Source organism: Micromys minutus (assembly GCF_963924665.1).
Source record: "Micromys minutus genome assembly, chromosome: 2".
Lineage (NCBI taxonomy): Eukaryota > Metazoa > Chordata > Mammalia > Rodentia > Muridae > Micromys > Micromys minutus.
This window is the reverse complement of record NC_137971.1, coordinates 68,144,164-68,171,679: the sequence shown is the minus strand read 5'-3', so window position 1 is coordinate 68,171,679 and position 27,516 is coordinate 68,144,164. Positions and strand designations below refer to the sequence as shown.

Genomic DNA, 27,516 nt, shown 5'->3' with positions numbered 1-27,516 from the left:
GATTATCTATTGTAAAGGCACTTGCTGTGAAGCCTGGCAGTCTGAGTTCCAACTGATTTCCACATGTGTGTGCTATGGCAAATGCATGTGTGTACACACAAACACACATATGCATGCATGTCTATACATACATATACACATCAAAACAAACAAAAACTACCACAGTTCTCACATCAGAGGGAGTAAGAAGTTTATTTAGGTTAACCCAAATTCTGTGGTTCAACATGGATGTAGCCTCATGATGTTTCTATAGTAACAGAACAAAGAAAGTCAGGAATCAAGACAATTTTCAAGTACATTGGTGGGAACATCAGGTAGGCAGCTATAGCAAAGCGGGGAAATCTGTTACAGCCTCGGATGCTATCTTAGCTTCCGGGTTGGAGAAGGAAGCTAGAGGTCTTCTGTGTATTCCAAAAGATTTACCTCAGTCTTCAGGATGTTAGGGTAGTAAATGTCTATCTGGAAACTATGACAGCTCAAGAGAATTTAGTTCTGGACCTGAAATATTCTAACTCTCAGTGATTATTATAAAGTTCTAATCAGTCTTGGGGGCTCCTGGTTTTCATGGTCCATATTCCTAGGGTAGAGAAAGCAGGGGACAAGTGTAGCCACAGTGAGGCATGGAGGTGCTTCTATGACTCTGTTCGGAAGTGAGTCACAAGAGGGCGAAGCATTGCCCCCTTTCCAAGGAGCTGCCTGCCCAGGAATCAGGTCTGTCATGGGAAGAAAAGAAGCTGGAAGAGAGGGAAGGGCAAAGCCGGGGCTGATTCTGTGGAGCCAGCTAAATCACCACAGGGCTTTAAGTAGGAGTGAGAATTCCCTTTCTAGGGCTCAGGGGTTGGGCAGTGGCTGCTGTCTTTCAAGGCCAGGTTTGATCTGGAGGCTCTGAGCGTGGCACAGTGACTCGGGAGCTACTGCTCCCATGGCTCTTTGCCTCCCAAGGAGCAAGGGGACCTCACCACCAACTGCAAAGCCTCAAACTCCAGCTGCCTCTGCAGCCTGGGTCTGGGGCCCTGCCTCTGAGTCACCAAACTCCAGCCTCGGCTGACAGCAGTGTGGTTAGCCACAGGAGCTGGGAAATCATTTGCTTTGAAAACCAGTTCCCAGGCTGTAGATGCCTTGCTTTTTGCCAAAACGGATAGTTAGAACTTCTTAGGCTCCAAGCTGGTGCCTTTTGGCTTTGGGCTTGTGTTTCCAGGTGCTTCCTGTGAGGCCCCTGCACACTGGCAGGTCCCCTGACTTTCCAGTAGGGGGCAGACATCTACCACATGAAGGGTGCTTGCCTTGCAGGGCTGTCACCTAGCCCCCCAACCCCCATCCTGAGTGACCCGAGAGCTCTCTCACCCATACCCTTCTCCCTCTTGAAATTTGAGGGCAAATCGTGGAGAATTTTCAGAATCGTGTTTTAATCTTCAACTCAGAAGTTCATTGCATGCACCAAACTCTTAGAATACTTTTATATAAAAATCTTCAAGCAGATCTCAGATAAGAAAGCACCCAGGGCCTCCAACGCTCGAGCAGTTAATGAGTCCCCAGTTCTTTTGGAGTCGAATGAGGAAGGAACTTGGAACTGGAAGCTGTGGCCTCCACCATGTATAAGTCAGAGGAGGACCACGGAGAGCAGTGTGCTATGTCTTTAAATAGTCCACTCCATAAATGTGGGTGGGTTGGGTGGGGTGAGAAAGGACGAATGAATGTGCCATTAATGAGCCGAATTCCATGTGAAATAATTCTCCCATTGTGTCCCCAGCACCTCCCCATCTGCTGCCCGTGCAAGTCTCGCTCCTCCGGCCTCAGAACATGCAGCCTCGGCTTCCGCCGCAGCTGGTCCTGGAATAGAGGCCCCCGCTGCCTCCCGCCAGCACCTGGCCAAGAACATAAACAGGTAATCTACAAGCAATTCTCCTGTAGCAGCTCCCCAGGAGTGAGCGAGGCTGGGTGGTCTCTCTCCCTCTGTCCTGGGTTGAGCTGGGTTTAGGATGGCACTGACACCATGTCTGTAATCACTTGGCATGTTCCTGAAGCGGCGAGTTCTTCTGTAGCAGGGACACAGTATGTAAGGCAAGGACTCCCAAAAGGCAGGATGGATATAGCCTGTGAGTGAGAATGTTCCCTCTGTAGGTTTCCACTTATGGGAGACTGTGGGAAAGGCAAAACTACAAGAAACAGAAGGTATTATGGTGGCTAGGGTGGGAGCTAAAAGATCTAAACAGTAACCTCATAGCCTGCCCTGAGTCTCAACTCAAGTCATGGTGACGTGACTATGTCAAGTTTATCCAAGGGTGACTGCTCTCTGATGCAGCCAATTCCCAGGGACGCAGAGCTAGCTTCCTCCTTCCTGGGTCTAGTAAATGTGAGCTACCCACTTGTTCCATGTCTGAGGGTCCCACGACTCACACACAAATTGCGCTGTGCCTTGGAGTGATTGTTTCCTGGATTCTCCATTCCAGTCCCTTTTCACATCTTGTTCATGTATGCATCTGCGAGCCAGCATCATGGGCTTGAGTTGCTCTGGCTAGGTGCCATGCCAGGGCCAGGACAGACGTCTGGAAGATACATGTGGCCCTGTGGAACCTTGAGGTCTCTGGAGAAACAATGATGCTCTCCTGGGATATGATAGCTCAGTGGGATTAATTCTGTGTGGGCTGGGGACTCTGCGGAAGGAATAGTTATTCCCTGGGGAGTATCTGTCTACATGTGTGTGGACCCTGGGAGTGGAGAAGGCATGCACGGCGAGGGAGCAGAGCTTTAGAGTGTAGAGGCTGCAGCCTCTAAGGGGAGTAGATTGTGGCTCAGCAGGCAGGGTCAGGTGGCCACCACCACAGGCCATAAGAACTGGGTTCTTTATCTTTGTTTCCTTTGGTCACGTTTTTATTAATAGTTTTTTTTTTTTTTTCTGGTACAGTTTTGATTTACAGAAGAATCCAGAAGATAAAAAAAAAATAATATTCTATTTATCTAACCTATAGTTCCCTCTGCTGAGTTCCTAATGGTATCTTGTGCTAATGTGACACTGTTACTGACCCCATATTGATACTTTCCTGTTCACTGAAGTCTCCATTACTCAGACTTCAGTAGTTTGTCTTTAATGCACTTTCTTGTCCCAGATGACATTCAGGACACTCCCTACATGCCCCTTGGTTGTGGCAGTTTTCAGGCCTGTCTTATTTGGTGACCTTTATAGTTCAAACAGTTCTGGTCAGAATACCACTCAACTGGAACTTGGTTGATATCTTTCTTAATGGTCAGACTGCAACCATGAGTTTTGGAGGAAGAAGATGGGGGTTTAAAGTATCACTTTTCTTTTCTTTTTTCTTTTCCTTTCCTTTCCTTTCCTTTCCTTTCCTTTCCTTTCCCTTTTCTTTTCTTTTCTTTTCTTTTCTTTTCTTTTCTTTAGACTAAGACTGGAAAGATGGTTGAGTAGTTTAGAGCACTGGCTACTTCTGTAGAGGCCCCCAGTTCAGTTCCCAGCACCCACATACTGGCTCATTTCAGTTCTAAGATATCTACCGCCCTCTTCTGGTCTCTGTTGACATTGCACATACATCCTTCACTTAAGTGCAGGCAAAACATCCACAAACACAAAATAAAAATAAGTCTTTTGTTTTAAATATTAAGCACATGCCACAGTGTTTATTCAGAGGCCAGAGGACAGCTTTTGATGCTGGTTTTCACTTTGCACCTTTACATGGGTTCCATGGATTAAAGCCAGGTGACCTGGCTTTATGTATGGTGGGCACATTTGCCTGCTGAGCCAACTCTCGGGCCTAAAGGTAAATTTTTTGGTGTTGATTTGGTTGGATGGCTGAATGGCTTCCCTTGACTGTCCTACAGCTTCTGAGAGAGTGTCAGTGTGAGCTGCCCCACTGTAGGGCAGGGAGCTATTCTCCCTTCTGCTGGGGGGAGGCCTACATGAGTTATTTATGATCCTTTTGCATGGGAGGCTAGTCTCTTCTCCCTCATTTCCTAATGTATTCAATCACTTATTTATGTCAGCGGGCACTCATGGGTATTTGTTTTATACTTTGGGCTCCAATCCAAGGCTGCTATGTTTTGTTGCACACAGCTCGAGCCCCCGGGCTTCCTTGCCTGACTTTTTTAAAGTGTGCCCAGAAGCCCCTGGACAGAACAGTGATGTGATCAGATTTACATTTTTAAGAGGCCTTGGTAACTGCCTGTCAGGGGAGCTGGTTGATTGAGGATTGATGGTTGATGTGCCCCGAGGCTCCATAGCCTGGCTCCACTGTGTAGACGAGGGCCTGCTGGGCTCTCTTTGTCCGTGTAGGCTTGCCTTCCATCTCTCCTGTCTCTGTGTTCTTAGTCATAAGGGCAGTGCCTGGATGTAGGCATCCATGTAAATCACGTCTTTCTCCACTGGATGAGTCCTTAGTTGGACCAGCTCTAGTTTCAACAATACACAAATTAGCGCTTCATCTCATTGAAATGGAAGGTTTGATTCACCCGCCTGGCCAGAGTCTGAGGTTCTTTTGGCCACAGGGTAGAAGTTAAATCCCTGCTCTGTTCCATTTTCCACGGAGATTCTTCCGTCAGGGCCAACTGCTGCCTGACTGTTTTCATGAGGCACAGGCAGCCACAGGCCCCACGGCTCTGGCTTTGTTCTCGGGCTTGGGAAGGGGAAAGCAGGCAGTGAGACCTGGTGTCCTGGAAAAGGCACATCTCATTAGCTCTGTGGATGCTCAGTTATTGCAAGCCTGCTGGGCACCTTCTGCGGCCTCCCACTTCTGGAGGCTGCTGTGGACATGCTGTTAGAACCCCACACTCCAGGCAAAATAGCTCTCTTCCCCACTCCCTTGTACCCACTGGTGACCATTTGGCCACATGCTTGTAGAGAACAAATGTGTCTCAGAGAGAGGAAGGGAACCCACTTAGAGAGAACTTAGCGTTCTACTGAGCAAACCCTCCTGAAGCCACAAGCTCCTCCTAGGAGAGAGGTGGTGACTGTGACTGCTATGTCATGCTTCTGGCCACACTACTGTCTCCTCCAGCATGGCCCTTTTGAGGTCTTTCCCTGACCTCCCTGTGCTGTTGTGAGAGCTATGAGAGCTTAGGAATGCAAGGTGAAAGCCCTCCTTCATGCTAGTGTGGCCTGAGCCAGCATTGCAGACCTTAAGCCAGAAGCTTGGTATGGTTGGCACATAGGCCTAACAGACTATCACCTCCAACCTCCAACCTGACTTCTCACTGTCCTTCCTGGGGACATTTATTTCTTAAGAGTCAGTGGCCTGGAAACCTGGCTTAGGACTACCTACCTGAATAGGCCCAGAAGCAGTCTGGGGAGACAGCTCAGCTCTTTCAGGGATAAAGCTGGTTCTTCAGTGTCAATGCAGGGGGCCCAGAGAGCAATGCACTATGGAAAATGCTGCCCTGAACCACAGACTGTGGGCTTGCCAAGCTTTCTGATAAACTGTTCCCATGTGGCCCAAATAGCTTCCATCCCTCTACCAAAGCTCACCAGAACCCAAGAGCTTTTTGTTCCTGGGCAAGAGGAAAACAGGGCTTTTGCTTCTATCCTAAGCAGAGACTGGAGCTCCGTGGGAACTGCCGCGTGGCTTCACACTCAGCCCCTTTGCGAGCTCACACCCCAGTAACTCGTTTTGTAGGTAGAATCTTGATTAGGTTTTCTGTTGGTTGTTATTATAATGAAATACACAAGGCAGGGTAACTTTATAAAGCAGAGGCATCTATTTAATTAACCAATTTGGAGGCTGAATGTCCAAACAGGAAGGCACGGGTGTTGGAAAGCATGTCTCCAATTCCCTTGGCTGCTTCGCCACAGAGCATCACATGCAACAGTCTGTCTAGTCTCTGTCCCAGACTCAATCAAAGGGCTCTCTACACTAATATCTGAACCCCAGTTACCACCTCTAAATCAGTTTCCACTTTCTTCATCCTTAACCATTCCTTTGAGGATGAAACGCCTGTGTGGGTTTGTGGGAACCAGTGGACGTCTACACACGCAGTAGCGGACCCGCATAATCGTCTGATGTCAGGAGAAATGCTGGATTGTTGGGGATGAGATTCTCTGTAGGATAGACCCTGTGCCCACCAGACTGGGGTCTACTCCAGTGTTCCTTCCATAGGCCATGTTCCAGCCATTGCTCTGTCCTGAGACCCTTTGTTCCATGGTACCCTAGGCACAGCATCTCCCTTCCACTGAGAAAAACACAAGCAGTCCACCCAGGCTCTCTGGCTCATCTCCTGTACACGAGTAGGGAGCTGCTAGGTACCTAAGCTTTGCTGTGTAAGCCTACTTTCACTAAGTAGGTCAATTGCAGTGGCTTCATCCGGAGGCTCGGGGCAAGGGGAAACTTTGCTTCCCTCTAGAATAGGTAAAGTCCAAAGCAGCTTTGTCTTCCTGGGTGGAAGCAGTTGGAGAGAGAGTGGCTTCAGGATTCCTCCCTTGACACTGTTTCTTCTGGGGGAGCAGATAAAAGGTGGGACTGGGAGCACAGCCCCCACCTGGTACTGATGGTTGGAGCTCAGCTGGAGGGAAACTGCTGAACTCTCACCCAGTGCCCCTCTGGGCTGGATTCTGAGGTTCTGGAGTAGCCAGCCATCAACCCACATATCCATCCGTTCATCCACTCATCCACCTACCCACAGATAAACCTACCCAGGGATTTAGCAGCCATATCCTACTCGAATCTGTTCTACACTCTGGTGTGCAACGTGGAGGTCACAACTTGCCTGTTCTTGGCAAGCCCACTAAAAGAGTCAAACAAAAGTAGAAAGCAAAAATTAATGATAATAATAATAATAATAATAATAATAATAATAATAATAGAGATATTCAACTTAGCCACGTTGGGAAGAGAGATAAGAGATCTAGTGTGCCTCTCTATCCCTCTTCAAATCTGTCTTTGAGATCCTGAAGTGAGATTACAGTTTTGTTTTGTTTTTTTTTAAGATTTATTTATTTATTTTATGTGAGTGCATTGTTGTGTCTTCAGACACACAAGAAGAAGGCATTGGATCCTGTTACAGATGGTTGTGAGCCACCATGTGGTTTCTGGGATTTGAACTCGGGACCTTTGGTAGAGCAGTCAGTGCTCTTAACCGCTGAGCCATCTCTCCAGCCCCCTGAGGTTACAGTTTAAATACAAGCCCTAGGTCCTAGTCAAGGTCCTGCCCACACGGACCCATCACTGCCTGGGCTTCAGTGTCATCCTATGTGGCTTCTGACAAGTCTAAAGAACTGTGTAAACTACCTCTCTGGGAGGCGTGTTCCCTCCTCTGCCACTTCTCTCTCAGCATGAGATCCCTGGGGAAAACCTCATTTCTTTGGGGCCCTTAGTTAGTAGTCTGATGTAGTGACAGCTGTGTCTCTTTAGAATACCTTCATGTCTTCCAGGCCAGTTACACCTCTGTGACGTGGAACAGGGAAGGAGCGTAGAGCTAGAGAGACATGTCCCTTGGTCTGTTTGTGATCTGCGTGACACTGGACAAGTTACCTGGCCACTCTGGAGCTTTACCTACCTTTAAAATGAGGGCAGTAGTAACCACCCCGTAGGGCTCCGTGTGATAATCAAGTATATGCGAAGCATATAGCTCAGAGGGGCTCACGCTGTGAACAGCTTCTTAGTGGTGACAAAAGTGAAGAAAGGCAAAACCCATGCCACCGTTGGGGGTGTGGAGCAGCCCGCAGACTACAGCAGAGTAGGGGAAACCAGAGAGGCTTGATCGGGGTTACCTAGGTCATGGGCATAGTTGCAGGTTAACCCCAGAATGGTGGGAGGCTTGTAGTTGGGCTTGGGGGGGGGTCAGTGGGACCCAAGATGTTGAGGAAGGAGATCCATCCATTCTCTCAGGGAGAAGTGGGGTGGAATTAATTTAGGGTGATTTCTGGTAGGAAGGGAGGGTAGATGGAGAGGTCAGAGGTGAGAGGATCATGTCACCATGGTTCAGGTAGGAGACCGTGTTGGCCCGAACTATGGTGGTAGCTGTGTGCTAGAGAGAGCCTGAGTCTGTCTTGTGGCTAATTTCCTCGTTCACCTGTCCACTCTTGTCTGTAGAGGGTCTCCTCTGACTAAGCCTGAATCCAGATGCTGGAGATGTAGTGGTGATCCTGCAGATGGCGACCATAGATGATCTGAGACTCTGCGATCCATTAATTAGCCTGGTCATTTTTATGCCTTGGGGTCTTTCCCAACATTCCATAAGGTCAGCAAGACAGGGCAAGACTCAGGTCATTCTGAGGTCGCAGGGCAATTGTCTTCATGTGTGCAAATCAATTCCTAAAGAGCTAAGTATTCAAGGGGGAGCAAACCAGCTTGTTTCTCTAGACAGTTGTAGCTCAGTCAGCCATGGGAACGTGGGTGAGGATAGAGTTATGTATGGGCTTCTGGGATTTTTATGGAAAGACGGTGATATGTTTAGGACTTGATAACACACATGCACACACACACACACACACAACATTCGTGTGCTGACACACTCATTCACTTGCTCTGCCCACAGACATGCTCTCGGTAGATTCTCATGGCTACTATTTCTGGCCCAGCGCTCTGGATTTCTGCTTCTTCAGGGAGCCTTGAGTCAGCAGTTCTGAGCCTGGTTTCTACTGCACTGCCCACAAGGAAGGGTGGCAGTGTGCCAGGCTGTGCTGATGGCTTGTGAGGCTTGAAAAAGAATCTACCCCGCAGTGAACAGGCTGCTATCTCTTTACTGTCATTGGAGGGAAGACACAGGCTTGGGGCTTCTGGATCTGCTAATTAGCATGCTCATCTGGGAGGCCTTTTCATCCCAGTGGCTTCCCTGCAGCCCCTAATAACTCCTTTCCTGGAGATGGGCAGGTGACCACGCTTAGCCTGTTTCTCCAGTCTGGCTGGGGACACCAGCCTTGCATCCCTCCGGGCAGTAACCACTCTATGCTCTGCTGACACCCTAATGTTCTTCCTAAAAGACCTTTTTATTCCGAGTACAAAAGGTCTCCAAGACCAGGAGCTTCAGAACCAGAGGAACTCAGAGGATCCACACAGTAACAGTCAAAGCAGATACATTAATGCTCTCCTAAGGTCCTAGACCTTAGCAGGCATATGAAATTCTCACTGTAAAAGGCTACGGAGGAGAAAGATGGCCAGCACTGGGTGTGTTTTCCACCCTAGACAAAAGCCATCGCCTGGCCCAGGTGAGTCCACTGGTAACAAAAACAAAACTTTATTTTATTTCTAAGTTTTACTGAGGTTTTACTGATGGTGGGTTTTACTGAGCCAAAAGCCTGTTTTGGGTCAGCCTGCTTGTTTTTATTTAGGGATCAGGTCTATAAAGTTAGTTCCAGGAAAGGTTGTCTGGTAAAGCCTGGAGAAAACCGTTATCTTAGAGGAGCTATTTAAAATGAATGCTCTGAATGAATGAAAACACATTTTGCCATCAAGAGTCAGGGAAGTGTTTTGAAGCAAGAATGACTGGTTCATTTTAACCAGCTGCACCTCGGTGGTTCTCGACCTTCCTAAAGCTGCGACCTTTAATACAGCTCCTCATCCGGTGGTGACCTCAACCATAAGATTATTTGTTGCTATTACATCAGCTGTAATTTTGCTACTGTTATGATTCCTAGTGTAAGTATCTGATATGCAGGCAGGACGTCTGATATTTAACCTTTTCATGGTCATAACCCATGGGCTGAGAACTGCTGCTGTATGTTTTCATGGCGTCCGTCTGTAAGTGCTCACAGTGAATGAGGAATTTGGATCCCATTTTTTTCCTGCTGGTTTCAGGGCTGCACGGTCCTCACCTTCCTCTGACTTTTGCTGTGCAGGGTGCTTTTCCGTAACTGGCTCCACCAGAGCCTCTTGGTTTTTCGATGCTTCTGTCTTCTCTGAAGTCACCTTTGGTCATCACCCTGGCCAGAGTCCTCTCTTCACACTCAGGTCTGCCTCTGCCGGTTGCTGTTTCTCAAGGACTTTGGTGGACACGGAGGCTTTCACCCGCATTTCTTTCGTGTCTCTTGTGCCAGGCTGTGGCTCTGCCTTGTGGCCACTGGCAGTGAACACCTCCCAAGAGGCTCCTGAAAAGAAATGGCTAGTTTAGAAGTGATCATATTTATTAGGGGCTTTGCCTACAAAAATCCTGGTGGTTTCTTTTGCTTCCCTGTGTGTAACTTTGTTGCCATGGAGACATGAAAGGTGGGGACTTTCAGTCCAGGGTGTAGCAACTAGTCAAACATCACAGCACACCTTGTTGCTATGGAAACTTGGCAGGTAGGGCTCTCAGTACAGGATGGAGCAACTAGACCTATCTCCTTAGGAAATGTCCTAGTTTCCTGATGTCGGTTTGCAAGGGGCAGCTCGGTAGCTCCTGGTGTGCCTGCTGAACACTGGGCTGGTGGTAAGGTATTGTAGAAGTCATGTTGAGTTATACATTCAGTCCCCTGGTAGAGGACTTAAGAGAGAGTGCATGCATCAGCCATGTCAATAGCAATAATAATAATAATAATAATAAGAAGAAGAAGAAGAAGAAGAAGAAGAAGAAGAAGAAAAAGTATTCACCCGCCCCACAGAGTGATTCTTGTTGTTACTTCTTAAATTTTTTAATTATTTATTGTATATGTCTGTGTGGTGTACATGCATGTGTCATGTATATGCGTGTTCACTTGTGAATGTTCACGTGTATGCAGGTACACATGTATCTAGTCTGGGGAGTGGGTTGCAGGCTAACCTTGAGTGTCTTTCCTAGTTATTCTGTACTCTATATGTTAGGACTGAGTCTCTCACTGAACCAGGAGCTCACCGTTTTGGCTAGTCTGGCCAGTTGCTCTGTGAATTCCCAGTCTCTGCCTTCAGTGTGCTGAGATCTGTGTATGCCCAGAGTTTGCGTAGGTTCTGCGGATCTGAAGTCCAGTTCTCACACTTGTGTGGCAAGTGTTTTACCCACTGAGACATCTCCCCTTCCCCTTTAAAATGAGACAAACAACAACAACAACAAAAAACAAAAGGCTTGTTTTTAAGAAAAGATTCCAACTGGCCAGGGCTAGCCTGGAGCTTGCTAGGAATCTGGCGATGACCTTGAACTTCGAATCCTCTTGCCCCGGTGTGGAGAGTGATAGGCTTGTAGGTATGAGCCACAATCGTTAATGAAGTGCCGGGGAGTAAACCTGGAGGCTCACCCGGAGGCTCAGCTGCTGTGTACCCACTCTGCCAACACTGCCAGTCTCTAATCTGCTAGATCCTTCTGAATGGTGTGCCGGATACTCTTTCCTTTGCCTCTTGGGAACTGAGAACCAGACTAGTAGCCACCTCCAAGGGCTAAGGTCGGTACTTCAGAGCCAGCCTCATCCCCTCCCCCAGTGTCCTCCTCTCCCATGTTTCCTTTTGCTTGGATGGAAAGTTGACACGCTTTTCAACATCAGAGGATATATATTTTCTCAACAGTTTACTCAAGAATGTTACCTACTAGTTTCTTCTCAAAAGAGTAGAGCTGGTTTATTGAAAGGAGGGTTTGGATGTTTAATTTTCCGCCGTGTTTGTGTTACTGCCCTCTTTACAGTGCGCATTTAACCTGTCATATAACCCTGTGGTTTTCCAGGACCACTTCCGTCCTCCTCATCAAATCCTTCTTGTCCATTCTCCCCTCCTATAACTAGCTGACATCTCGTCCTGGCTTCTTTATTTTAAAATGAGAATGAATCTCAGCTCTCATCACTGAATTCTGTGTTAGCATGTTCTGGTTTCTCTCCGTGGGCCTGACAGTAAGACCTCAACTCCCAGCTTCTGCCGCAGCTGGGTTAAAGTGATGTTTTCCCCAGGAAGAGTAGTCTGACGTGAAATGTGAAGGCTCTTGTGTGGAATCAGAGAACTAGCTCAAAGGGAGACACAATCTCCTTCTCAAGGAGCTAGCAAGAGAACCCTTGGGAGGGATTGAGGATTCTAGACAAGTTGTAGATCACTTGCCTAGAAAGTATAAGGACTCAGGTGTCATCCCCAGCAGTGGACACACACATGTATATACACATGCACACATACACATATACACATGCACACACATGCCAGATGAATGGGGACTTTGCCTTTAAGGTAGCAGACACTTTTTGGACTTGAGTGAGACTGGATGACTGGAGAGTATCTCTCTCCAAGTCCAGGAACAAGGAGCCCAGATCTGTCACATCTTTGTGGAGAGAGCCCAGCACTGTTCCATTCCTGACCATAGTCAGATGTCCCCTGTTGCTGCATTGCCCTGCTCACATGATGATGGGGTGCTAGACTTGGGCTGCACCGCTTCCCAACTCTTCGAGGGTTAGGTAAGCCAGTGAGTCTGCCAGGAACAGTGCACAGGCACCAAAAAAGTGTGGGGCACCATGCTGTGCTGAGTTGGACATGTGGGACTCGAGGTGGAGGGTCAGCTGTGAATGGGCAGCTGTGGTGCCATCTAAATGACAGCCTGCATGAAGGGCCCTTGTGGGTCCACCCAGCCTCCTCACTGCCTGCTGTAGTCCGGTGGGTGGGTGTGGCAGGTTAGGGCAGAAGGAACAGAACCTTGCCCAGCCTGCTCTTTCTTTAGCTGTATCTACATCCTTAGCGTTCTCCCCTGGGCTGTTTTGTGATCTGACCTACTTTGCTTTCCCACATGCTTGGGTAATTAGCAGCTCAGGGGTCCACAGCGTTGCTGGGTAAGGAAGGCTGTGTGGCAGCTACAGTCTTCCCTGAAACCAAGCCAGGAAATTCAGATTTGTTTCTTGGACTGTCAGAGGCATGTCAGACAATTAAAAAAAAAAAAAAATGTTTGAGATGGGATCTTCTGTAGTCCAGGCTGGCCCTCGGACTTGGTGTACTGTTGTATTTTATGAAAAGATAGAGGAAAACAGGGGTATGTTTGGTGGAGGTGTGGTATGGTGTGGGGTAATGAATGCCTCTGTGGGCCCATGCTGAGGGACCAGCCATAGAAGGCATAGTATAGAATAGAGTTTATTCAGGACATGTGGGGCAGGGAGGTAGTTAAGAAAAAGGCTGAGAGAGAAAGAGAGAATAGAGGAATAGAGGCCGGCCACGGACACATGGAGAGAGAGGAGGGAGGGGATTGGGGGGAGAGAGGGTAAGGAACAGGAGAAGAGAAGGGAGCAAGAGCAAGAGAGTGAGGAGGGAGCAAGCGGCCCCCTTTATAGTGAGTCAGGCACATCTGGCTGTTGCCAGGCAACTGTGGGGTGGAGCTGAAGGAATACCATGATGATTGGCACAAGCTACCATGTACCATGTCTGACCTAGCTATCTTTTTTTTTTTTTTTTTTTTTTTTTTTAAATAAAACTACTATTTGGGGCTGGAGAGATGACTGAGAGGTTAAAAGAGCACTGACTGCTCTTCCAGAGGTCCTGAGTTCAATTCCCAGCAACCACATGGTGGCTCTGTAATGAGATCTGATGCCCTCTTCTGGCCTGCATGCATTCATGCAGGTAGAATGCTGTATATATAATAAACAAATCTTAAAAAACAAAAAACAAACAAACAAAAAAACAAAACTACTCTGGGTGTGTTACTGCACACCTTTGATCCAAGCACTTAGGAGTCAGAGTCAGATCTCTGAATTTGAGGCGAGCTTGGTCTATAAAGCAAGTTCTAGCCAGGGCTGCACAGAGAAACTGTCTTGAAAACAAAAGTGTGTGTGTGTGTGTGTGTGTGTGTGTGTGTGTGTGTGTGTAATTTATTTATTTATGTGTATGTGTATGAGTCTGCACAAGTATATGTGTGCCCATATATGCAAGAGCCCAAAGCGGCCAGAATGCCCCTGGACCTGGAGTTTCCAAACCCCAGTCTTCTGCACAAGTAGAAGGACCACCAAGCCATCTCTCTAGCCCTTAATTGGGTCCCAGACCTTTGTTCTCCTGTGGGATGTGGAGTCCGGATCACAAAGCTCATCTTGTGGCTGAAGGGCTTTGTCAGACTTGCTGCCAGTTAGTCACCATGCAGGGGCCAGGCCAGAAACATCATGGGGTATTAATATACAGTAGCTTGCTAATTGTTTTAGACATAGAGGCATTTCCTGGTTTATCTGCCACTCTAGAGTCTCATGGGATAGTTGGCAGTGGAGCCTTCCTATGTGGGCGAGGCCTACCCTTAGGGACCCAGACCTGCAGAAGGGCCGTTTGAGGTCAGGGTTGTGTTTGAAAGTGGTGGACACCATTGATGTGTTCCTGGTGAGGGCATACGGTTCATCAGAGGGAGGCCAGGATGGAGACTGGCCCAGGAGGGAGAGTGGGACGGATGGGAGGGGGAGTCAGCATGTGAGAGTTGGGAAAGTAGGGTATTAAGAGCCACCACCTGTGTGGCCACTTAACTGAAGGTGCCTGAAAGTACTGAGAACTCTAAGGATTAGGGATTCCACAGGAATTTCAAGAGGCTCAACCCTTTCCCTCCCCCACTTTTCTTCGGCTTTGCATCTTCTATGGGGTAATTACCAAATAATGAACTTGCAGGTGTGGTCAGCATCAGACAGTATTAATTAAGGGTCTGAGTGGTTCTTCAATAGGGAATCACACAGCAGAAGTCCAGTTGTCATGAACTTTAGAGGTGTCCAGGACTCTCTATTTCTACTATGATTTGGGGGCACAGTTTTAATATCAGTGAGGTGATGTTATCGATTACACAGTATGTCACTATATTGTGACTATGAGGTTTGTTGGGATTTTAAATATAAGCACTTGACTGTCTATTGTATTCTATTCGGAATGCATGGTCCTTAGAAAGGAAGACCTGGTCCCACAGTTCATGGAGTGTACTGAGAGTACACTTCTATACCCTACTAGAGTAGTGTATCCATTTTTTTTGTGTCAGCGAGTACTTGCATGCTGTGTGCTTTTGGTTCATGGGTATATGCCAATGATGGGAAAATCAGGATTTGAACTCTGGTGTCATTAAAAGTGTTCACTTTTGGCGGAAACCTCATACTTACAAGTGTAAAGACATTCTGACAGCCTGTGATCCTGCATGCCAAGCACAAACCAACCCCAACAGGTTCTGCTTGTGACCCTGTCGCCCTAGATCTGGGAGTCCCAGCACACCAGTCAGAGATAAGGTGTGGTGAAGGGCAGAGTTGGTGAATGTGGCCATGTTGGGAAGAGCAGATAAAGGATTTGGTGACTCCAAGCCTGTCTTCAATGGGCTGGCAGGGACTTTTATAAGGAGGAAAAGGGGATGCTGTGTTGTGTTTTATAAAATGATAAGGAGAGAAAGAATATGTTTTGGTGGCTGTGTAATCAGGTGTGGGGGAAAGGGGTTCCTCCTTGGCCCATGATGAGGCATCCTTTCTCCCTGAGGGACCAGGCACAGGGCAACAGTATAGTATAGAATAGTGTTTATTCAGGGCATGGGGAGGGGAGTTGAGTTGAGAGGGTAGTGGGGCCGGGGGAGAGAGAGAGACAGAGACAGAGACAGACAGACAGATGGGGGGGGGGTAGAAAGAGGACCAAGCAAGAGCAAGAAGACCAGAGAGAGAGGAGGGGTCAAGCAGCCCTTTTTATAGTGAGTCAGGCTTACCTGGCTGTTGTCAGGTGACTGGGGCGGAGCTTAGACATGCTAACAGGCAGGGAGTGGGCAGAAGAGGGCTGGGTTTGTCTCACTGAGATTGCCTGTGATGCTGGTCAAGCCAGGTCATTATCTCAGTTCTGCTTCTGCCTGGGGCTCTGAACATGTTACTGTCATTGTTGTCCCTTGAGGGAGACAGTCTGGATCCCATGAAGCCGGTTCCCCCCTGTTCCTTATGACTCACCATGTTCATCATAGACTGTCTTCTCCTTTAGAGGGGGTTTTGTCCTATAAGCCTCCCTAGTGCTTGAAGATCCTCTCTGTCGGTCCTTTGTCATAAAGATGTTTATCTGTCAAGGGCCATTGGAGAAGATTCTAGAAGCAGAAAATTAAAGAGGCAAAATAGAACCAGTGAGGAACAAAATGAGGTTAGTTCAGGCTGGGGACTGGGACCCTCCTCATTTCCCCCCGTTTTTTCCTAGTGTGTCATCTAACTGAAATCTGTACACTACATGCCCAGGGAAAGGGTTCCTTTCCCTGGAAGACTGTATACTAACACCAATGACTGTCTTTTTAGTACACACTGGGAGGTTCTTTTGGATCCCCACCTGCAAACAGAACCAAAAGATCTGGTTTTATTTATTTACATTTTAAAATAAGTAACCCCCCTCCATGATTGGATAAATAACTTGCAGGATTCTTGCCACCAGATGACAGTGGTGTTGACAGAGTGATGGCCTGCCTCCCTGGGAGGTGCTGCCCTGCTGAAGGTTACCTTCCCCACAAGACTGGCATCATCGTTTGCTATTTTAATTTAAACCCAGAAAGAAACCTCAGTGTTTGCTGGAGATTTCATGTCACTGACTCCTGGGGAGCAGTTTTGATGGTGTAGTGTTTTGACACAGAGAAGAAATATGAGCCCAGGAAATTCAGCTGGCCTCAAGCTTCTCAGCTTTGTAGGCAAGTAGCAATTCTAGATGCGCTGGCCTGTGCAGACACCCTTAGCCACACTTTTAGAGAGCAGTCAGTGCGCTGGAGGGAATCTTAAAGTGTGTTGAGTAGCTTTATTTTGATTTTATTGTATGCACCCGTTAGTTTTACTTTATCTTATTCTTATTTTTTGGGGGGCCATGTGCATACTTCTTATGAGCTAGCTGCCATTCTGGTTGAGGAATTGTAAAAAGTTAAGACGTCTTCCCACTTTCCAGGAAGGAGTTTTGGTTGAATTCAGTTGTAAATGTTCAGGGCTCAGAAAGCCATTGCATTGAATGAGGTGGCCATAGGGGGTGAGGCTGGTAGGCACTTACAAGGACAGTGAATGCTTTTCAGGTAGCCTCCAGTGAGGAGGCCCAGAGCTCAACTGTAGACTTTCCAAGCTGCTCCCCAGCAGGAAAATGGGGTCTGGCACTGGGTGTCCCCACCATCAATGTTTAGGTCAGGGGTAACTCTTTATGTGTCCCTCAAGCCCCCTTCCCCCTGTACATTCTTGCTATGTGAGGGGCCGGACTCAGGGGCACAACTTGCATAGCCTAGGGCTTGTCTTTGAAGAAAATTCTTCTGGTGGCCAAAGAGCAGAATCCAGACTCAGCCCTATACCTCTTTCTCTCCACATGGCCCCGACCTCTGCAGAGTTGTTAAACTATGAAGGTATCCTTGGGAGGGGGAAGCCTAGGAACCATGTCGGGTCTCTCACTGCCCCTGGGACAGACTTTAGTCCTTCCCCAGCCATCCTGTCTGAAAGTTCAGGTGTGTAGTCCTGAATCGCCACTGCAGCCAGTTTTACTGGTTCCACAGCCCTCCCACAGTTTGGGGGAGTGAGAGAGAAGGGACCTCTTCCCAACGTCGTCAATTGCTAGGCCACCTTGCCCCGCCCTCGGGGTGGGGGTGGGGGCTCAAGTACCTATGAGTAATACATTTACATCTCAAAAGGCACACTGTATTAGCTGGCAGTCTGAGCTAAACCCGGGAAGCCACGGCCTAGTGTGTAAGCAGAGGGAGGGTCTTCGCCCCCCTCCCAGCAGTTTCCGGAGGACGTTGGAGCTTTGTGAAGATGCAGGCGTCAGGCCGCTTGGTGGTGGTGACATCATCAAGTCCCAACACACTGGCTGAACCCGGGGCTTTAAGAGAAGATCTTTTCCGACCTCGCCTGCGCTTGGGCTCACACTGCCTCCTCTTGGGCAGCTCCACGCGTATCGGCCACGCTCACGCACACACCTAGGCGCGCCCCCGCCAGCTGCACTCGCACGCGCACACTGCCTTGGTGCTCGCCCCCCGGGCCGGCTCCGGCCTCGAGCCGCTGCTCCCAGTCGTCGCCACCACGGATGCCAGCAGCTGCTCCCATCTGCAGTGCAGCAGCCCCGGCCGCCGGCCGGCCCGCCCCGGGCTGGAGGAACCGCACCAGGACGCTGGCCCTACTCGTGGCTAGCCTGCACGCCAGGGCTCAGCGAGGATGGGAGGGTCGCAGTCCCTGCAGCCAGCCCCAGCCAGTGACCTGAACCTGGAGGTTTCTGAGGCCATGTAAGTGCAGTGCTCTGCCGCTCACAGCCCCCGCGGGGAGGAGAGGCTGCCCGGCTTTGTTAGTGCTTCTCTCCCCCATGTGGTGCAGCGTGAAGCCTAGGCTGGCCTGGGAAGCCTTGCAAAGCTTTACCTGCTGGCTGCTGCTTGTAGTGTTTTGTGTTTTAGCTAAACTGAGTATCTTGCAGCCCCAAGATGCCGCTGGAGCAGAAATAGCTCTCTGGAATTCGGTTTTGGTTATTCAGCACCAGGGTGCATGGTGGGGGCTTCTGCGCTATCAGCATCTTTTCCTCAACACCCCCCCCCCCCCACACACACACTGGTATTTCCTCCTAGGGAACTAGAGGCATCAGGGAGAGAAGGCCTCCTCCTAGGAGAATTGTGCATGCTGGAAACAGTGCGGGGTTAGCTACTGGCACTGCAGGAGAGATGGATGGTGTGGAGCTGAGAGTGTGTTCCTGTTCAGCTGGACTAGTCAAAGCATCACCGGGCTACTCTCTTCCTGGTAACACTGAGGACGAGGCCGCCTGCTATTATTAGTAAAGATAAGCCAAACAGCCTTGTCATTGGTTGAGGCAGAGTCTGACTATGCATCGATCCAGGAATCCGATCTTTCCTCCAAACCACAGTGCTAATGTGCTCAGAAGTGGCTTTTCATCCTGAGGAGTGTTTGTTACAGTTGCTGTTTCTGTTGTGGTAGTCTCCATTACAAACCTCCTCTTGTTGGGGGGGATGGGGCTTATGGCCTAGGTCTGCCTGCCAGGTCACAATTCAGCAAGTAAGGCTGCTGTCCAAAGTGGGCCTGCCAGCCCCCTCCGATGTCTTCTCCCTTTTTCCAAAGAGAAGAATAATTCTGGAGACTTACAGGGTGGGGGTGGCAGAGCAGTCTGTGTTCTTATGAGTATTTGATATGTAACTTTACAGCTAGAAGGCACTGGTCTGTGTGTTGGAGTAGGGCTTGGGTCCCATGAGAGGTGAGTGTGGGGGCTTCCACCCTTCCCTGGGCTTCTGTAACAAGCCAGACTTGTGGTGATGTAATGCTGGGCTGAGCGCGTGGTTTTCTAGGCTCTGGCTTTTGAACAGCCAGTCATTCTGGGGAGCAGGTGCGCATCCGTCCTGTGTCTTCATCCCTGTAACTCGAGAAATCAGCATCTTACAATGGAGGTGTATTGTGTTTGGGAGTTTTAATGGTACGAACCTTGCGCTGTCCTGTCCACTCAGGTGCAGTGTTGTTAGGTGTGTGGAATATCCCACTGCCTTATAGGACTCGAGAAAAGAAATTTTCAGCCTCTTTTTTTCCCCCCAAAGTCTTGGAACTGGAAACTGGTGACACCGAAACCTACCAAAGCACTGGAGGGACCAGGAAAGATAATGTGACCCTAGGTTTGGGAAAACTTGCACATCAGTCATTGGAAATTAAGTTCCTTGGTCCCTAAGGTCCCTGTTTCCTGTCCTGGTTGAGTTACTGCTGTGTGTTCTAGGAGCTGAGGGCTGAGTCTGGAGAGATTCTCTTAGGTACATGTTTTCTTAAATTGTAGTCTTTAAGGGTTTGTCTCATAGGGACAGTGGCAATAAAATAAAACTTGAGACCCAGCGGCCACCTTGAGAGGGAAGCTGCTCACCCAGTATTTTCATTTTCTACTCAGTCCATTTTTACTTCTTGAGGCTTCTGAAATATCGTAGAGTACAATTTAAGATGATACATTAAACTCATTCACAAAAATCCCACCCTCTGTCCCCTGAGGTTTAGAAAAGTAGAAAGGGAATAGTCGAAGGCTGTTTTTTTTTTCCCCTAATGGGCTATCCTTTGCAACCCCTCTCAGTGTTTCTTCTACAGATGTGCTCCCGAAGTTAAAAAAAAAAGAAAGAAAACTACATTAAGAAAGCTGCCCTTCCATGTGTAGGCAGGCAGGCGTGGCGTTTTCATAGTAGTGTGTGTGTGAACACGCGTGCCCACAAGTGACACAGGAGCACAGCAGTCGTGGCAGCAGATATCCCCGGAAGCTGAGGGATGTTAGGAGTTGAAGGTGGAAGGCCGGGCAAGCTCACCTGCCACTAGCTTGGCTTACGGAGGGCTGTACAGAAGGGTGAAACTGAAAAAAAAAAAAAGATCGAAGGGCTTCAGTTTGTTAAGGACTTTTGCTTGTTTGAAGATTTTCTTAGATTTCAAGTTTGGATGCCTGTAGATGGTCTTTGTAGTCCCAGGGAACAGACTTGTCCCTCTCAGAAAGCAGTGGGGTGACAACAAGGAAAACTGGGGAAACGGAAGCCACGTGGGATTGTGGGATGAGGGGAGTGAGGTAGAGGGTGAGGAACTGAGGCAGCCAGTCCAGAGCAACCCCAAGGCGCTGCTTAAACTGTAGCACCAGCCTCTGGCAGAAGTTCGGGGTCTCAGCTCCGCTCAGATTCAAATCTTCTTTTTAACCATGCTTATTAAAGATTTCCCGTGTGGCTTGGGGTAGAGTTTGAGACGCCCCGAGATGATGATATCTCCTCTCAGTCCAGGTCTTTATGAAACCACTGGCTGCTGCTCCGGCTGCTCCTTTCCTGTCTGGGAAGGAAGATCTCACAGAAGCAATAACCACTTCCAAATGGCAGAAGGGGTGTGAGCAGAGGGAGGGCCCACCCTAAAATCGTTTTCACTGAGGCTGAGCGAGGTCTGTGATGAGCCCCGTAGCCACCCTTCTTTCCAAAGGGAGCCCCTGGGGATGTGACTCCCTCGAAGAGAAATAGCAGCAAGGACTTTGTCATCAGTTCCAGGGACTTCCCCATCAACCGTGACAGCCAGTGGGCAAGGGGTTTTCTCACAGGGCGGGCTGCTGGCAGAGTCTAGAAAGCAGCCCGCAAACATGGAAAGCTACAGGACTGTGGTCCCTAGGGGATCCATAGAGACAAGGAGAAGGAGCCAGGCAGACCGGAAGGATCCACTGTCTGCAGAGGGAGGGTAAAGACTAAAGATTTAGGGACTGGCAAATTGGCTCAGCCTGAAAGGTGCTTCCTCCTCAAACCCGATGGCTTGATCTGAGTACTTAGAACCTCCATGCTGAAGAGAGCTGACTCTACCCATGTTCCATGGCGTGTGTTCACATACAAGTTGACCCGTGCGCGGGGCACACACACAAATAAATAGATGTAAAAATTTGGAATAACAGTGTTTTATTATGGGTTACAGTGTAAGTTTCAGAAAGTATATTTTACTTCGGATATTATTACATTGTATACATTTACTTTTGGATACATTTGGAAACATTAAATTGGATACATTTACTTTGGTTATATTATAACATCTGGTAGTTATCCTTTCCCTCTCCTCCTGAATAAACTGCAAAGTTGTCTGTTGAGTGGGGTATAAGCTTGAGCCTCAAAGGCTCTTTGTGGGTATCATCAGTCCTAGGTAGCTGCACCCTGACTCTGACCCATTGCCCAGATCCACAGGGTTCTGGCCCACCATTCTTTTAGAGGCTTGCTCTGTGGGGACACTTAAGGGCAGTAACATTCCAAGGTCTTCCCAATAACTCCTGGATATACAAGGGGTGGTACAAAGACCCCTTCCTCTTGGGTTGGGGGTACCCTGATGCTAAATAGGTAGGACTTCAGGTTTTAATCAAGTATGAATGACTCTGTGGGCAAGGGTTACATCAAAGTCAGAAGATTATGGGCTAGAGCCTCACATCCCTAGCTCTGTTTCTTTCTACTATCCACAGTCTGTTTCTATGACTATATTGTTGGTTGCCTAGGAAACTACATTAGCCTAAAATATGATTGGCTCCTCTTGTCAGATAGATTACTGGAGCAGGGCAGTACTCCGGGTCAGCAAAGGGTGTGGAACAATTCTGTTCCAGCCCCTTAAGCTTCACAGTGTGGACTTGGCATTGAGAACAGTTCTCCCCCTAAAACCAACTGTTCACAGACTCCTGCTTTTGTTTCAGTAAGGGGAAGCCACTTGAACACAAAAGAACTGAGTAAGTCAGGCCTGCTCTCACACGCCCATCCTGTGTTCACTCAGATGACTTTGCTCTGTTTGTATTTATGAATTCTCTTAGCAGTTGTTTCTGCAGGGCAGGTGGGTACAGTTTGTCGGTGCCAGACGTGGGAACAGAGCTGCATGAGGCAGATGCCATGCCGGAGGGAAACACTCTTTACTTAGCCCTGCTGAGGAGACTCAGATTCAGCAGAAACTTCTGTGCAATCTCTCCTCTACTCTTCTCTTCTCTTCTCTTCTCTTCTCTTCTCTTCTCTTCTCTTCTCCCCTCTCCTCCCCTCCCATCCTCTCCCCTCCCCTCTACCTAAGTTGTACAGGTGTGTGCCACCACATGCCGTTTATGGAGAACAGGGTGTATGGTCCTCTGCATGCCTGACAAACTGTCTCCCAAGTGAGCTATATCACCAAGGCTTTTTTGTTTGTTATAAAAATATACTTCGCATATAAAAGGTTATATACAATATATGTATATAACATACTACATATATACTATACAAGGTTACCTAGTAGGCAAATTTTATAACTAAGGAAGCTAAATCCTCTGTATGGTTAAATCACAGGGTTAGAAAAGCATAAAGGGTCAGTGATAAACGGCTCTTACAGTACAAAAGCTGCTATTGATGATACGTAACTTACTGTTCCGAAAAGACTTTATTCGTAAAATGCAGGTGATGGACTGTTATTTGCAGATGTATGTCTGTGACGGTGATTGGTGATTGGTACAGGGCTCAGACCTGTGTTTCCTGCCCTTCCCAGGAACCTTTGAGACTTCGGTCCAGTATGTGCTGCCTGCGCTCAGGCATGCCCTTCTCCTTCTGGGCCCAATCCTTGTCCAGCTTCATGTCTCTAGGATTTCTTATGGAGAGCTCAAGCTTACTAAGTAAAAGGCCTGAGCACCCCAAACACAAATAGATGAAGGAGCTGGAGAGAGGGTTCCATGGGTGAGCATTTGTAGAAATTCTACTCTCCACACAGTCAGGTAGAGCCTTTGGGAGCCGACAAGGATCTTGAGGGACTTGCATCCTTTAGGAAAGAACCCCTCACTCTTGCTACTGTGAGACTCATTAAGAAGGGCGGGAAGGGACCTTCACCTGCACTGACTTAGCATTGGATCTCCCAGGCTCCAAGGCCATGAGAAATAGCTTTGTAATTTTTAGACGTTCATCTTGTGTTTTGTTTTAGCATCAAACATACTAAGAAACACATTCTGAGGTGAACTTCCTCATCCTTTCATCATGTGCCCTTGCTGTTCACCTAGGATCTTGTTGTCACCAGGGCAAATGAGGGGTTCGGGGGCATCTCCAAGACAAGGACAACTCTTCCTTTACCTGTTCAGTGTTTGATGTTCCCTTCTTCTCAGAGCCTGGAGCTCCCAGGTGGTTTTGGAGGACTGTGCCCAATTTTGGGACCGAGGTGCCTTTTAACCCCATAGTCTAGGCTCCCTTGAGGTGTCTGCCTTGTGGTGCCAGCCCCAACTACAGTCCCTTTGGCTGGGCCTCATTGTCTCCCCACTCTCTGGGCCACCAATATAAACTTTAGAAGGTCACATGCACACCCACACCTGTCCCTTCCAGCCTCATCTCCCACCACAGGTACCTACCTCTCTGCCCCGTCTTCTATCCTCCCCAGCTTCTTCTAGAAGAAGGCTGCTCTCTTTCCCTAAAACTCGGAAGTCCTGCCTGCTAACTTGTGTAGCTAACCTCACGCATATTTGTTGATCTAGGTTACGCTGGTCCTCTGGTTTTTAATATGTGTCTGTCTGTCTGTCTGTCTCTGTGTCTGTCTGTCTGTATCTCTCTCTCTCTCTCTCTCTCTCTCTCTCTCTCTGTGTGTGTGTGTGGTGTGTGTGTGTGTGTGTGTGTGTGTGTGTGTGTGTGTGTGTGTAAAATTGAGTGAAGGTCAGAGGACAGCGTGGAGTTAATTCTCTTCTTTTATCAAATGGGGCCAAAGGAGTTGTCAGGCTCGACTGCAAACATCTTTACCGGCTGAGCCTATTGCTGGGCCTTACTGAGGACACCAAGCAACATGATGCTGTCATTTCTTCCTGAGCTGGAATGAGCTATAAGCATGCCATAGGTCCTTGGTCCCCCTAGAACTACATAGCCCAGTCCGCTGTTAGGAGGCTTCTTCTGCCCCCAGCCACTGCCCATTTTGAAGTATTCTACCTTGTTAAACAGGGAGGACCTCGAGGAGATTCAGGGATACCACACAATCCTATAGGCCACAGGCAGCTCTGAATCCTAAGTCTACCCAGGTCTCCCCATGTACTAAGTATGAAACTCTAAAAAAAAACCAAGGCCATTCAGGGACACCTGCAAGACAAGAAACACACCCTCTACCTTTTTTTTTTTTTTTTTTTAATTTGAACATGAAGCTAGATCTGGCTCCATCCGTCATATTGCCTAAGCTCTGTCCCCTGCCACTCCTCATCCCAGAGACACCAACACATCCTAATCTCCCAGTGTTTGCGCTAAGCTCAGTGCTGACCCCTTCAGGTCCCCCCTGGTCAGCAGGGTCTGTGGGAGCATCACTCGCTCCACGTATCCCTCCTACCCTGCTCTCTAATTTGCTCCCACTAATTGCAGACTCCGTGGTACTCTTAGCCCATGTGCACAGTCTGCTAGTGGCCTCCCACCCGAGGTACGCAGGACTGGCCATCAATCTCCATCTGCTGCCATCCCTCACCCACCCAGGGCTTCTCTATCTCCCTTGACTGCTCCAGTGCCATCTTGCAATATTTCTGACCAGTAACAGTGCCACATCTGAGTATAGCAGATGGATTTCTCACACTTCTCTGACACATGAGTACCTTAAACGATATCCAGGAAAGGCCTGCATGAAGCCAGACAGCCTCATGGTCGTTTCAGTCCTCACCCCGACTCCACTATGCCACGACTGTCTCCATCGAAGTTAGAGAAACAGGAGACAAACAGTATCTGAGGAGCTAATGCCTTCAGCCAGAACTGGGAGGGGTAACATGCAAACCCAGCTGCAGCACAAAGGACAGACGACACCCAGAAAGGAAGGTCTGCAGGCAGCTTATAGGGCTCAGTGTTGTCCTCTCTCTCCTCACTGAGGAGTCTACTTGTTACAAACAGTTCAAGGAGGAACACCAATGGCGTCTCTATCCACTAGCAACTCAGTGCTTTTCTCTCTTTCTGCTGTATTAAAAAGCACCATCGTGGACTAGAGAGATGGCTCAGCGGTTAAGAGCACTGACTGCCCGTCCAGAGGTCCTGAGTTCAATTCCCAGCAACCACGCCATGGCTCACAACCATCTACAATGATGGAGTTTTCTGGTGTGTCTGTGTACTCATAATATATGTATATACATAGTATATACATAAATAGATGGATCTCACCCACATTCACAAGATAAAAATGCTGAGTTCCTTCTAGGCTGGAAGATGGAAACAAGATAGCATATGAGTGTACCAAATGATTATTAGCTTAGTGTTTTATGTTTCTATGAATTTGGCCATCTGTCACCCACTACTGCACCGCAGCTGTATGTGAGGAAGCACTTTACCTGCAGAGAGCCTTTCTTAAGTTTCCAATGTAACACTGCAGCTTTAGGCTTGCCTTATAGATACTTAGTATGTCTTCTCTGCAAGTAAATAGTTAAGTGGGGGGGGTGGACTAGAAACATAGCTGCTGCCAAGGGCTGAGAAGAAAGGTGATGGGAAATGTTGGATAGGAGGCACAGCTTGCAGTTAGACTGGGGGATTACATTGTTCAGCTTGGTGCTGGTAGACTCTTGAACAGAGGGTCTCAACCTATTGAGTCTCAACTCCATTAGGGCTCGAACAACCAACCCTTTCACAAGGGTTGCATGTTAGATAGTCTTCATGTCAGCTAATTTACATTATAATTTATAACAGTAACAAAATTACAGTTATTAAGTAGCAACAAAATGATCTTATGGTTCGGGGGTCACCACAGCATGAGGAACTGCATTAAAGGGCCGAAGCATTAGGAAGGTTGAGGACCACTTCTCTTGAAAATTCCTAAGAGTAGGGGCTGGAGAGATGCTCAGCAGTTAAGGGCATTTGTTGCTCTTGCTGAAGACTCTGGTTTGGTTCCCAGTATCCTCCAGGCAGCTCTCAACCCTCTTTAACTCTGGGTAGAGATATAGATGATAATGATATAAACAATAGAGATACAGGTAGATACAACTCTAACTGCCCAAAAGAAGACAGTAAGAACCCTCATCGGGGCCAGTTTTTACAGGTAATCTTATCACCCGCCCAGACAGGCCAGTGCGATTCTCTTCTTTATTTTCAGCAAAAGCAAAAGGGGAGGGGTGTCAGCCCCACCTCCCCATTGTTGTACCTGAGGTTGGCAGCCCACACCGATAGGGCACTGCCACATGCCCAGGGAAAATTGTGTGGAGCTAGTGTCCCTATCTGCTGGAAGGACTTGTCAAAGCATGGCAGTGCCCTGACAGTAGACAGGCTTGTCAGTGTTCTCTGGGTGTGCTCTCCCCTCTTTCTCTTGGGACCAGTGGGTCAGACTATCCGAACACCCTGGGCTCCATGCCACCTGCCCTGCTGACCTAGGCCAAACACACAGGTCGCATGTATGAGCCGGAGTGACACTGGTTGGAGAAACAGGAAACTGACAACTTCCAATCAGGAGGAAAGTGTACCTGTGTTGTGCACTGTCACACAGACAACTCTGACAACGGTCACATGGTCTCACACTCAAAGTAGGGCCAAAGAGAAAACACATTAGTGGCCTTCTATCCTGTCTGTGGGAACAGGCAGGCCTTGGAGTTTGGGGGTAGTTCCAGATTGTGCAGTCAGCAGGAGAATGTAAGCTTTGGAAGTGGTCAGCACTCAAGATGTAAGTGCAACGCAGACACGTTCATTTCCTCTCCCTCCCTCCTTCTCTACCTCCCTCCCTCCCTCCTTCCCCGCCCCCCTTTACATCTGGACAGGAAAGACATGGAAAACAGAATCTAGCCTTTGTACCATTCATGATGTACCCCTATCTCTCAGGAGCTGGGCTCTGAGGTACCACCATACATGGAATATTTCTTTATTTCTTACCCATGGATGACCCTCCTTAACAGGGACTGAAAGGCTCTGGGAAACTGCCAGAAGCTCTTAGTCTCCTCAAACTATTTCTTGCCTCTCCCTGTCTCGTATTAGACTCTCAAGCCTCTCCAAAGATGTCCACTCTGGCAGCTGTACCAGGCTTCCTGTGGTCCTCCAGTGAGGGCAGGAGATTGATGCTGGGCTATTGATTGGCATTTGTGGACCAAGCAGAGGCACCTGCCCTCCTGTCTGGGCTCCAGGTCTTGGTAGAGCAGACAGCTCAGAAGCTGAGTCTCAAAACTTCTCTAGCAGCTTGCGTAGAGGGCCAGGGTTTACAGAGAGAAAAAGGCAACTCAGAGGCTCAGGGCAAGTCATGAGGAGGTGCTGTTAAACACACAAACCTGAGGCCTGAGTGTTTGGGGTTTGGAGTTTCTCTGTGGGATATCCAGTTTTCTGAATCCATTGTGGCAGAACCTCTGGTGGACCCCTCCCGCCAATCACAGGAGACTC

The 27,516-nt window shown here is 48.4% G+C and overlaps 1 protein-coding gene across 12 annotated transcripts in view; it reads left to right on the top strand.

Moving 5' to 3' along the window:
* The window catches only part of TACC2 (transforming acidic coiled-coil containing protein 2), a 199,772-nt gene that overhangs the window by 114,860 nt on the left and 57,396 nt on the right, over positions 1 to 27,516 (top strand). For all 12 annotated transcript variants that reach the window (XM_080911974.1, XM_080911977.1, XM_080911975.1 and 9 more), the window contains one exon: positions 1,751 to 1,885. In XM_080911974.1, the coding sequence (XP_080768100.1) occupies positions 1,751 to 1,885 (135 nt within the window). The remainder of the gene's footprint in view (positions 1 to 1,750; positions 1,886 to 27,516) is intronic.